At 44.2% G+C, this 12273-nt stretch overlaps 1 protein-coding gene across 1 annotated transcript in view; it reads left to right on the top strand.

Annotated features, from left to right (window-relative positions):
* The window catches only part of COX19 (cytochrome c oxidase assembly factor COX19), a 9113-nt gene extending 2897 nt beyond the window's left edge, over positions 1-6216 (top strand). Inside the window, exons 2-3 of the mRNA XM_075319759.1 lie at positions 5425-5545; positions 5703-6216. Of these exons, the coding sequence (XP_075175874.1) occupies positions 5425-5545; positions 5703-5790 (209 nt within the window). The 3' untranslated portion in view covers positions 5791-6216. The remainder of the gene's footprint in view (positions 1-5424; positions 5546-5702) is intronic.
* The last annotated feature ends 6057 nt before the right edge of the window (positions 6217-12273 follow it).

Genomic DNA, 12273 nt, shown 5'->3' with positions numbered 1-12273 from the left:
GCCGTTCAGTTGCCGCTGGTCGGCCGTTCAGTTGCCGCTGGTCGTCCGTTCAGTTGCCGCTGGTCGTCCGTTCAGTTGCCGCTGGTCGGCCGTTCAGTTGCCGCTGGTCGTCCGTTCAGTTGCCGCTGGTCGTCCGTTCAGTTGCCGCTGGTCGTCCGTTCAGTTGCCGCTGGTCGGCCGTTCAGTTGCCGCTGGTCGGCCGTTCAGTTGCCGCTGGTCGGCCGTTCAGTTGCCGCTGGTCAACTACTAACCACAACATTTAAATGGCTTTGTTCCTCATAGACATATGTACTGGCTCCCATTGGCCCCTCAGCAATGTGTCTGCCAATTGCTGAAGGGTCACTATGGCAGCTATAGGCCTAATGAAGGTCCAAACAAAGCCATCTTATTCCTCCAGTTACTTGTTTACATACAGCAATACTGTATATTGCAGTATATAAACTACAGGTTCAAGTTCCCTATGAGAACTAAAAAAAAAAAAAGTGCTAGTGTGATGCTTTAAATGTAAGCCCCTGCCCCTTTCATGCACTCCGGCAGGCAGCTTCACCCACTATCGCCACCGATCCATCAGTCTCCTGTGATTTGTGACCTGCTGGCATCTCCAGTATTTCATGAGATCACAAATCAATATAAGTCTATGAGAGCCGCGTCCTGTGCTCATCCTGGCTCTCATAGACTTGCATTGAGACCTTGTGATGTAACTTCTGACTTCCAGCCAGTCAGAAGTTACTGGCACGAGATGGCACTGCGGGACTGGAGTGACGTCAATAAAAGGTGAAGCCACCGAAACGTGAGCTTATGACAGGGGGCAGGCGACTTGGATTTAAGCGCTACTCCAGCACTAAAAAAAACCAAACCAAAACATGCTGTAGTGGCGCTTTAAGAAAACAAAAAATCAAATTGTCTATTCTTTATTTAAAAGTAATGGAATAAAATGTGAAATATTTGATATCGCCAACATTGAGAAAAGTCCTATCTACCAACATATCAAATTTGAATAGAAATCGCTGTAGAGCAAAATAAAATATGAAAACCCCCAGAATTATCATTTCTCGATCAATGCACGTCCCCCCAAAAATGCAATAAAAACTGATAAGAATATTGTGTGTACTTCACGGTGCTATCAATAAAAATATCAGCTATCAGCTAGACATGCTAAAAGCAAGCCCTCAAAAACCTTAGTTGATGGAAAAAACAAACAAAAAAAAAAACAGGTCAGAAAATGGCGGCACTAATCAATTTTGGGTTTTTTTTTGTTTTTTTTTTTTTTACCACATACCGAATTTTGTTTCACAACCAAAAAAAAAAAAAATAAAAATGCACTTTTACTAAATGCACATTAATTATACTGATTTGAAGAATCACATTTCCAGATAATTTAAATATATAAAGCAGAAAATGTCCTGGAGGATCTCAAATCTCAGTTATGAAAGCTGCCTCACAGTCAGACTGTTCTAGTTGTCCATAGCCACCAATCAGAGCTCAGCTTTCACTTTACCTCAGCAGCTTCAATGCTGAAATCTGCACTCTGGTTGCTATAGGCAACCAAAACGATCTTCTTGTGAGGCAGCTCTCATAAATGAAGCTGCAGTTACTTCTGCAGTGGCTATGGGCAACCTGAATGTTCTTAAGGCCCTGTCACACACAGAGATAAATCTTTGGCAGATCGGTGGTTGCAGGGAAATCATGGACATATTGTTCCATTTGTACACAGCCACAAACCTGGCACTGATTGTCCACAATTTCACTGCAACCACAGATCTACCACAGATCTACCACAGATCTACCACAGATCTACCACAGATCTACCACAGATCTACCACAGATCTACCACAGATCTACCACAGATCTACCACAGATCTACCACAGATCTACCACAGATCTACCACAGATCTACCACAGATCTGTGTGTGTGACAGGGCCTTTAGGCCTCCTACACACCCATGCTAAAGACTAATGTTTTGCACGGTTTGTGGTGAAAGTGCGTATGTGTGTGCGTGTGTCCATTTTACGTGTGCTGTCCCTGTGCTATCCATGTGACATTCAATAGCACACAGACAGTATGAGCTGGTATAATTACCTATCCTCGGCCCTGCTACTTCCGGGTCCGCAATGAGTGCAGTGAATATTCATGAGCATAATGAGCGGGATCCAGAAGTAACAGCAGAGGCAAAGACAGCAGCACCGGAGACAGGTAAGTATAAAAATTCTTTATTATTATGTCACCTGTGTTTTTTCCCTTATGTGCCACACTGATGTCACATGGATCACATCAGTGTGCGGTGTGACATCCATGCTACCGGCAGAAAACTGACATGTCGCCATGTGGAGCACACGGACATATGTGCGTTGATTTTAATGGATACACATGTGTCCATATCTCCGGTACATGTGAAAACGGACGTCACATGCACCGGAGACGCGGATGTGTGATAGAGGCCTCACTGTGAGCCAATTCTCATAAATGAGGCTCCAGTTACTTGTGCACAGAAAGGCATAGAAGTGGTGTCTAGGTATAGTAAAGTATCCATGCGATACGCAATGAAGCCACCTATAGCGCCACCTGGTGGAAAACAATGGAGTTAGCATTTTTATCTCGAAAACGGAACGAGATAGAGAAAAAAAGTGAATTACAAAGTTGTAGGGCATCATCAATTCAATACAAATCGACACCTTGCATACAGAAATGCTATGATTAGAACGTGTAAAACTCACAAGGCTGCGGACTTGAAGCGATACCTCATGGAGACCTTCCTACAAGTCACTGGGTATGGTGGCTGTGTGGAGTGGCCTCCACGCTCACCTGACCTGCCCCATTGGACTTCTTTCTGTGAGGTCACATCAAACAGCAGGTGTATGCGACCCCTCCACCAACATTGCAGGACCTACGAGGACGTATCACAGATGCTTGTGCAAACATGTCACCTACCATATTGCACAACGTGCAGCAAGATACAGTATGCTGTGCAGAGGCCAGATGTGCATTGCAGCTGACGGGGGCCACTTTGAGCATCAAAGTTAAATGAGCGCCATATGCGTAGCCAGCATTCAATGTGTTGGGGGGGGGTCATGGGTTTCATATCATAGCATTTCTGTATGCAAGGTATTGATTCGTATTAAATTGATGATGCCCTACACTTTTTTTCTCTATCTCGTTCCGTTTTCGAGATGAAAATGCTAACTCCGTTGTTTTCCACCAGGTGGCGCTATAGGTGGTTTCATTGCATAGCGCATGGCTACTTTACTATATCTAGACACCACTTCTATGCCTATAGCTGCCGCCGTTCTCAAGTTAATGGCGGTGGACAGGATATGGGTGGACACACTGTATATAATATATATATTTTTTTATTTTTTTTTTTTGTTTTTTCATTATGAGGACCCTTGACGTGGGTTGCGAGCTTGCGTATTTTGGCCAAAATATGGTTCAATACCCCATGTATTTTATACATAATTTTTTATCTTTTTACTGCACATTTTTCCATTTTTATGCAGGATGCCGCCAGGCCCTTTTGTGCTGGTTGGGTGAATTGGGGTGTCTGTCCTGTATGGTGCACTTATATAATGCTGGGTAGCCCCCCTGATCTAATTGTATGGGCGTCATCAATGGGATGTAAGCCAGACACTGTGCATCACACATACCTGTGTGACTAACGCCATATGCAAGCCTTATCTGTGTGCATGTTAATACTATGAGGCACCCATCCATGAATTGATATGTTGTGAGTGGTTGTTTTATCGGTATTTTGCACTTGTGCTTCGCCCACCTTCATCATGGAGATGGTGCATCCTGCTAGTGAATTGGTAATCTGACCTTGGGTTGGTAGTGGTTGTTTTTGTTTTTTAGCTTTTCTGTGAATTTTTTTTTTTGTATGTGATGAAGACCCCTCTCTGGGGTTGCAGCAACAGGTTTCACATTAACAGGCTTCATATTAAGCTATGCAGAATTTTCAACTTTGGATATATAAAGACGTGTTCCACTACTGATATGACCCCCCTTTCTTTTATCCTAACTCTTCCTACCTAAGGATACCGTCTCATAAACGACATACCAGCGATTCTGACCACAATTTGACCTGGTCAGGATCGCTGGTGCGTCGCTACATGGTCGCTGGTGAGCTATCAAACAGGCAGATCTCACCAGCCACCAGTGACTCTGCGCTTGGTAACCAAGGTACACATCGGGTTACTATGCAAAGTGCTTTGCTTAGATACACTATATTTACCCTGCTTACGTGTGCAGGGAGCCAGCGCTAAGCGGTGTACGCTGGTAACCAGGGTAAATATCGGGTAACTAAGCAAAGCGCTTTGCTTTGTTACCTGATATTTACCCTGGTTACCAGCGTACAATGCTTAGCGCTGGCTCCCTGCACACATAGCCAGGGTACACATCGGGTTACTAAGCAAAGCGCTTTGCTTACTTACCCGATATTTACCCTGGTTACCAGCGTACGCTGCTTACAGAGTCGGTGCTCGTTGGTCTCCCGCCGTCAAACATGCCGATGTGTGCTGCACAGCGGGATACCAACGAGCAAAAAATAAAGCAGAACAGTGTGTAACGATCAGCGATTTCACAGCAGGGGCCAGGTCGCTGCTTAGTGTCACACACAGCGAGATTGCTGATGAGGTCACTGGTACGTCACAAAACCTGTGACTCAACAGCGATCTCGCTATGTGAGAAGTACCCCTAAGGCTATGTGCCCACGCTAGAATGTCCCTGCGGATTTTTTTGCCTGAAAATCCGCGACTTTCGCGGCAAATCCGCACCCGCGGATTTGCCGCGGATTTTGATGCGGATTTTTTTTTTTTTTTTTCCCATTCAAAGCCAAAAATCTGCACCAAATCTGCACCAAACAATTGACATGCTGCAGATTTTTCCGGATCAAAATCCGCGGCAAATCCGCCGCGGAAAAATCCGCAGCATGGGCACAGCATTTCCAAAATGCCATTGAAATGGCTTGGAAGTGCTGCTGCTGCAGATTTTCGGCAAATCCGCGGCAAAATCCGCGGTAAATCCGCGGTAAATCCTGTAGCGTGGGCACATAGCCTTACACTTTCCTAATATACTTCTGCTATCTACTCTGCTCCTCTAAGCTTACCTCTAAGAGGCTCATAAATACCTTTTACTGTTGTTGTAGCTTTGATCCTTCCAGCTGCAGACCGGAATCGGACCAACTGAGCAGGGCACATAACTGGTGGGGGCTGAAAGCTACAACAACATTAAAGGTATTTATGAACCTCTTAGAGATAAGCTTGCAAGAGCACAGTAGATAGCAGAAGTATATTAGAAAAGTGTTAGGTAGGAAGAGTTAGGATAAAAGAAAGGGCATCACATTAGTAGTGGAAAACATCTTTAAATATCCAAAGTTGAAAATGCTGCATAGCTTAATATGAAACCTGATAATGTGAAACCTGTTGCTGTAGCCCCCACCAGTGATGTGCCCTGCTCATTTGGTCCGCTTCTGGTCTGCAGCCGGAAAGATCAAAGCTACAACAACAGTAAAGGTATTGATGAGCCACTTAGAGATAAACTTACAGGAGGAGAGTAGATAGCAGAAGAATATTAAAAAAGTGTTAGGGAAAAGTTAGGACAAACGATAGAGAATCACATTAGTAGTGGAAAACCTCTTTAAGCTCTTTCAGGGATGTGAAATAATTTTTGGGGATTTTGTGACCAGTGTATCCCTTGTATTCCTTTGTAGGCAACTCATGGCAAAGGAGCCCCTGGAAAAACTCGGCTTCAGGAGTCTTACAGATGATAAAGCCACAGAAGAGCAAAAGAAATTATAACTTCTTATCTATGAACTATTTACTCCTGGAATTTTCTTGATTATTGAAGGGTATTCTGCGAAGAATGGACACTTTCCTGAAGGCTCCTTTTTTTTATATTGTATATATTGTAATAGTTTTTGCTTTCGTACCATCATTGGATGAGGAGTATGGGAAAACGTCTAGAATGTTTTCATTGCTTCATTGCCTCTTTAGTAATAAATACATTCTTCATGCTGTTCATCAACCTATTTATTTCAGATCATTAAGGCTAAAACACTTTGGTGAGAAACGTCTTGCTAAGCTCATTCACATGCTGCATACAAAATTACTGAAAATGATCTGCGGCGCGATTTCAAGCCTCAGACTAGTCAATTTATGCAGTGGACTTTCACTGAAGATTTTACCTTTATCAATGTATGTAATTAAATCTGCAAAAAAAGCAAAGCGAAATCTCTATATACACTACACAGACCTGGGGTCTCCAACCTGTGGCTCACGGGCCCGTAATCTGGGGCTTGCGGGTCTTTACCAACTTGGTGCATTAGCACCAAGTATAGAAAACAGCTATGAAGAAAGAGTCTCCAGATGATGACTTTTGTAAGTAAGGGCGGCGCTACACGGGACGATATATCATGCGATCACATGAGCGATCGCACCCGCCCCCGTTGTTTGTGCGTCACGGGCAATTTGTTGCCCGTGGCACACAAAGTAGTTTACCCCGTCACACGTACTTGCCTCCCGAACGACCTCGCTGTGGGTGGTGAACATCCTCTTCCTGAAGGGGGAGGGACGTTCGGCGTCACAACGACGTCACACAGCGGCCGTCCAATAGAAGCGGAGGGGCGGAGATGAGCGGGACGTAACATCCCGCCCACCTCCTTCCGCATTGCCGGCGGGATGCAGGTAAGCTGTGTTCATCGTTCCCGGGGTGTCACACGTATTGATGTGCGCTGCCTCGGCAACGACGAACAACCGGCGCACAGAAGGAGGAACGGCATTATCACAATGAACGACGTGTCAACGAGCAACGATAAGGTGAGTATTTTTGCTCGTTCACACTCGCTCGTAGCTGTCACACGCTACGATATGTCAAACGATGCCGGATGTGCGTCACGGAATCCGTGGCCCCAACAACATATCGCCCGATATATCGTAGCGTGTGACGCCACCCTAAACCTCAACAGAAGAGAAGATCTGAATTGGCATTTACAATCATGGCCGAAAGTGTTGGCATCGTTGATATTGTTTGAGAAAATTATACATTTACACATTATTTGTTATACAAGTGTTTATTTCCTTCGTGTGCATTGGAACAACACAAAAAGAAGAGAAAAAAAATGCAAATTGGTCATACTATCACACAAAACTCCAAAAATATTCTGAACAAAATTGTTATCCCCCTCAACTTAATATTTGGTTGCATACCCTTTACCCTTTGGAATATATAACTGCAATCAATCGCTTCCTATAACCGTCCACAAGCTTCTTCCTCCTCTCACCTGGAATTTCGGACTCTTCTTTATAAGCTGCTCCAGGTCTCTCATATTTGAAGGAGTCTTCTCTTCTCCCAACAGCAATTTTAACATCTCTCCATAGATGTCAATGGGATTTCGATCCGGACTCATTGCTTTCACTTCAGAACTTTCCAGCATTTTTGTTTCCATCCATTTCTGGGTCTTCTTGAAGTATGTTTGGGGTCATTGTCCTACTGGAGGACCTATGACCTAGGACACAATCCCAGCTTTCTGACACTGGACACTACATTGTGACCCAAAATCCTTTGGTAATCTTCAGATTTCATGATGTCTTGCACACAGTCAAGGCCCTCAGTGCCAGAGACAGCAAAACACCCAAAACATCTTTGGACCTCCACCATATGTGACTGTAGGTACTGTGTTCTTTTCTTTGTAGGCCACATTCTCTTTTCAGTAAACAATAGAATGATGTGCTTTACTAAAAAGCTCTATCTTGGTCTCATCTGTCCACAAAATGCTTTCTCAGAAGGATTTTGGTTACTCACGTACATTTTGGCAAACTGCAGTCCTAGCTATTTTATGTCTCTGTGTCAGCAGTTTGGTCCTCATGGGTATCCTATCATAGCGTTTAATTACATTGAAATGTGGACACATAGTTTATGCTGACACTGATGCACCCTGAGCCTGCAGGACAGCTTGAACGTCTTTGGTACTTTACTGGGAGTGTTACCCACTATCCGTACTATCCTCTATTGCAACCCTTCATAAATTTTTCTCTGCCGTTCATGTCCAGGAAGATTAGTTACAGTGCTATGGATGGTATAGTTCTTGATTATGTTGTGCACTGTGGACAAAGAAACGTCAAGATCTCTGAAGATGGATTTGAAACCTTGAGCTTGTTGATATTTTTCAACAATTTTGGTTCTCAAGTCCTCAGACAATTCTATTCTCCTTTTTCTGTTCTCTATGCTTAGTGTGGCACACACAGACATACAATGCAAAGATTGACTCAACTTCTCCCCTTTTTACCTCGTTTCAGGTGTGATTTTCATATTGTCCACTCCAGTTACTTGCCACAAGTGAGTTTGAACGATTATCACATGCTTGAAACAAAGTTGTTTGCCCACAGTTTTTTCCAGTTCAGTTTTCGGGTTTTGTGTGAAATGACTGTATGTTCAGGGTTTTTTTTTGTGTTGTTCCAATACACATAAAAGAAATAAACGTATGACAAAATGTGCAATTGCAATCATTTTCTGGGAGAAATATTTTTTTTCTGGAATAATTCCAAGGGTGCCAACACTTTTAGCTATGACTGTACTTTCTTTGGGGTTTCAAAATTAATTAAATATGATAAGCTGGAGATATGATGATGTTACTTGTCACGGGGTCCTTCTCCCATATCACACAATCAACAGAGCGAGAGATGGATGAACAATCCAAAGAACATTTATTCCAAGCAAGTCAGACGATCCATCAAATAATCCACCATACAGAGGGTAAAATAGTCCAGAAACACCGATATAGTCCAGTAAGCGATAAATGTCCAGTTCTCTCTGGAGAGATGCAGCTTCTCCCACAGAGGATGAATCTTCCTGCTTCTCTCTTGAAGTTCTCAGACAGACCAAATAATCTCCCTGGTAAGCAGAGAGTTTAGTGGCCCTGTCCCCCAGACTTAAGGGTACTTTACATGCTGCGACATCGCTAGCGATCTCGTTAGCGATGTCAAATTCTAGATCGCAAGTGCGATCTTTCGATCTCGCACATAGGTCATTTTACGCATGGGCGATCTCTAAATATCGCACTTGCGATCTAGAATTTGACATTGCTAACGAGATCGCTAGCGATGTCATAGCATGTAAAGTACCCTTTAGGGACAAAAGCCTGGCAGGGGGTGATTAACCTAACTTAACAGGACAATGTACACAGAATGGACAGCGCACCACGCCTAAAATACGAACCTACACAAAAATATACACAACCCCCATATTCCACCATCACATTACTAGTCCGAGAAGTTGTTTGAAGCTGAATGTGACCGCGGAGTGGAAGTACTAGATGGAAGAATTCTTCAATGTAAGTATACTGCTTCGGTGATTTCTGTGGAATAGATTTGGTTGTCATTACACTGGTAATGGGGGTTCTGGTTGTCATTACTCAGGGGGGTCTGGATGTGGTTTTCGACCCTAGATCATTCATATTACATCTCATTTGTACAAATTCATTGTAATTATTACCTAGGAAAATGTATTTGATCATGCACTTTTTTAACATTCTATATAAAATTGGATGTTTGGATGTAAACATTGCATACAGACGAAAGTATAGATGAAAACGTCTAGTTTTGCTAGATGAAAACGTCTGAATCATTTTTATATGATCTTCGCCTCTAAGGAAGAAAACCAAGGGTCAGCTGCAGAGTCAACTACAAATACATGTTGGCCTTTTTTTCCCCCATGTACTCACAAGGACAAAGGTGTGCAGCAACAAAACCAGCATGACCGCAATGTGTCTCTATATACGCATTAAGGCCCAATGCAATAGTAAAGATTAAAGGGTTAATCCCATCTTTAGCAATCATCAGCTATGCTATAGGATGAGGGATAACTAGTAATGAGTGAGCACTACCGTGCATGGGTGCTCGGTACTCGGAATGGATGCTCGGATGGGTACGATTCAATTACTTGAGTATAATGTAAGTCAATGGGGATCTCGAGCATTTTTTCGGAAGACCTCCTGATTGACTTAATTATATTCGGGTACTCGAATCGCGCCCATCCGAGCATCAAACTGCTCATTATGAGTACTGAGCCCCTGAGTATGGTAGTGCTCACTCATTACTATACCAGTACTGAGCACCTGAGCATAGTAGTGCCCGCTCATCACTAGTTACAAGTACTGAGCCCCCGAGCATGGTAGTGCCCGCTCATTACTATACCAGTACTGAGCACCTGAGCATAGTAGTGCCCACTCATTACTAGTTACAAGTACAGAGCACCCGAACACGGTAGTGCCCGCTCATCACTAGTTACAAGTACTGAGCCCCCGAGCATGGTAGTGCCCACTCATCACTAGTACTGAGCACCCGAGCATGGTAGTACCCACTCATTACTAGTTACAAGTACTGAGCCTCCGAGCATGGTAGTGCCCGCTCATCACTAGTTACAAGTACTGAGCATCCGAGCATGGTAGTGCCCACTCATTACTAGTTACAAGTACTGAGCCTCCGAGCATGGTAGTGCCCGCTCATCACTAGTTACGAGTACTGAGCACCTGAGCATGGTAGTGCCCGCTCATCACTAGTTACAAGTACTGAGCACCTGAGCATGGTAGTGCTCGCTCATCACTAGTTACGAGTACAGAGCACCTGAGCATGGTAGTGCTCACTCATCACTAGTTACGAGTACTGAGCACCTGAGCATGGTAGTGCCCGCTCATCACTAGTTACAAGTACTGAGCATCCGAGCATGGTAGTGCTCACTCATCACTAGTTACGAGTACAGAGCACCTGAGCATGGTAATACTCACTCATCACTAGTTACGAGTACTGAGCACCTGAGCATGGTAGTGCTCACTCATCACTAGTTACGAGTACAGAGCACCTGAGCATGGTAATACTCACTCATCACTAGTTACGAGTACTGAGCACCTGAGCATGGTAGTGCTCACTCATCACTAGTTACGAGTACAGAGCACCTGAGCATGGTAGTGCCCACTCATCACTAGTTACGAGTACTGAGCACCTGAGCATGGTAGTGCCCGCTCATCACTAGTTACAAGTACTGAGCATCCGAGCATGGTAGTGCTCACTCATCACTAGTTACGAGTACAGAGCACCTGAGCATGGTAATACTCACTCATCACTAGTTACGAGTACTGAGCACCTGAGCATGGTAGTGCCCGCTCATCACTAGTTACAAGTACTGAGCATCCGAGCATGGTAGTGACCACTCATCATTAGTACTGAGTACCCGATCATGGTAGTGCATGAACATCACTAGTGATAACTTGTTCATCAGTGGGGACCTGACCACTTGTACCACCACGGATCCCGAGAACGAGGCTCCAGAAAGCCATATTAGATTGGAGTGACACACACACACACACACACACACACACACACACACACACACACACACACACACACACAAACACAATACAGCTGTCCCATAGATGAAAAATGGAGGTAGCTGAATCCAAAGCTCGGCTTCTACCAGCAGTGCATAGAGAATACAAGGAGCAGGGGTGCACACCTCTGGCCACTGCTCCATTCAGATGGGGTTCTATGGAGTCCTATTACTGGGATCAGTGGAGGTACAGGAGGTCGAGCTCCCCCTGATCGCCAAGTGATGACTCCGAAAGACTGGAAAAACTCTTTAACCTATGATTACTCCCCTAATCCTGCCATGACCTACCAAAGATGAACTGAATTTCACTCCAGTCATCCGTAATTTCCGGATAATCCTAATCTGAGGCTCACAAAGTGGTGGATTATGATAATTTATGATAATGATGTAACCATCAGGGTAGATTCACATGCTGCATAGTTGGTGCAGAAATTTGCATACAGAATAATACAAGATAAGATCACTTCAATAAATCTCTTTTATCCATTGCTGAAGATTTGCTATGAAAATGGTTAAATCTGCACCAAAATCTGCGTGTAACATTATCAGATTTTGCTGCAGATAAAATAATCTGCACCAAAAAACGCAAGGTGTGAACTCCTCACTATTATGATATAGAATGTAGTAATTGATTACGTTCTGCTGATTAGGAATGTGCCATTCTGCCCAATTTTCCTCCCATTTGCTATAAATACGTGCAGATCAGGGTGAGGCACAGGAGGGCAGCGCAGCCCCCAGCTCCAGGCGAGGAAGTCCCAAGTCCTTATATGGTGATAACCTATGACGTCAGCCTTTCTATTGTAGTACAGTATGAGCTGAGGAAAGCCCGGCGGCTGCAGGGCGCGCAGCGGACAGCAGGGGGCGCCCCCGAGCAGCGCATCTCCTCACGACTTTCTTAATAT

Source organism: Anomaloglossus baeobatrachus, chromosome 7 (genome assembly GCF_048569485.1).
Source record: "Anomaloglossus baeobatrachus isolate aAnoBae1 chromosome 7, aAnoBae1.hap1, whole genome shotgun sequence".
In the NCBI taxonomy this organism is placed as follows: domain Eukaryota; kingdom Metazoa; phylum Chordata; class Amphibia; order Anura; family Aromobatidae; genus Anomaloglossus; species Anomaloglossus baeobatrachus.
The sequence above is the reverse complement of the archived record's forward strand: the minus strand, read 5'-3'. Positions and strand labels throughout refer to the sequence as shown.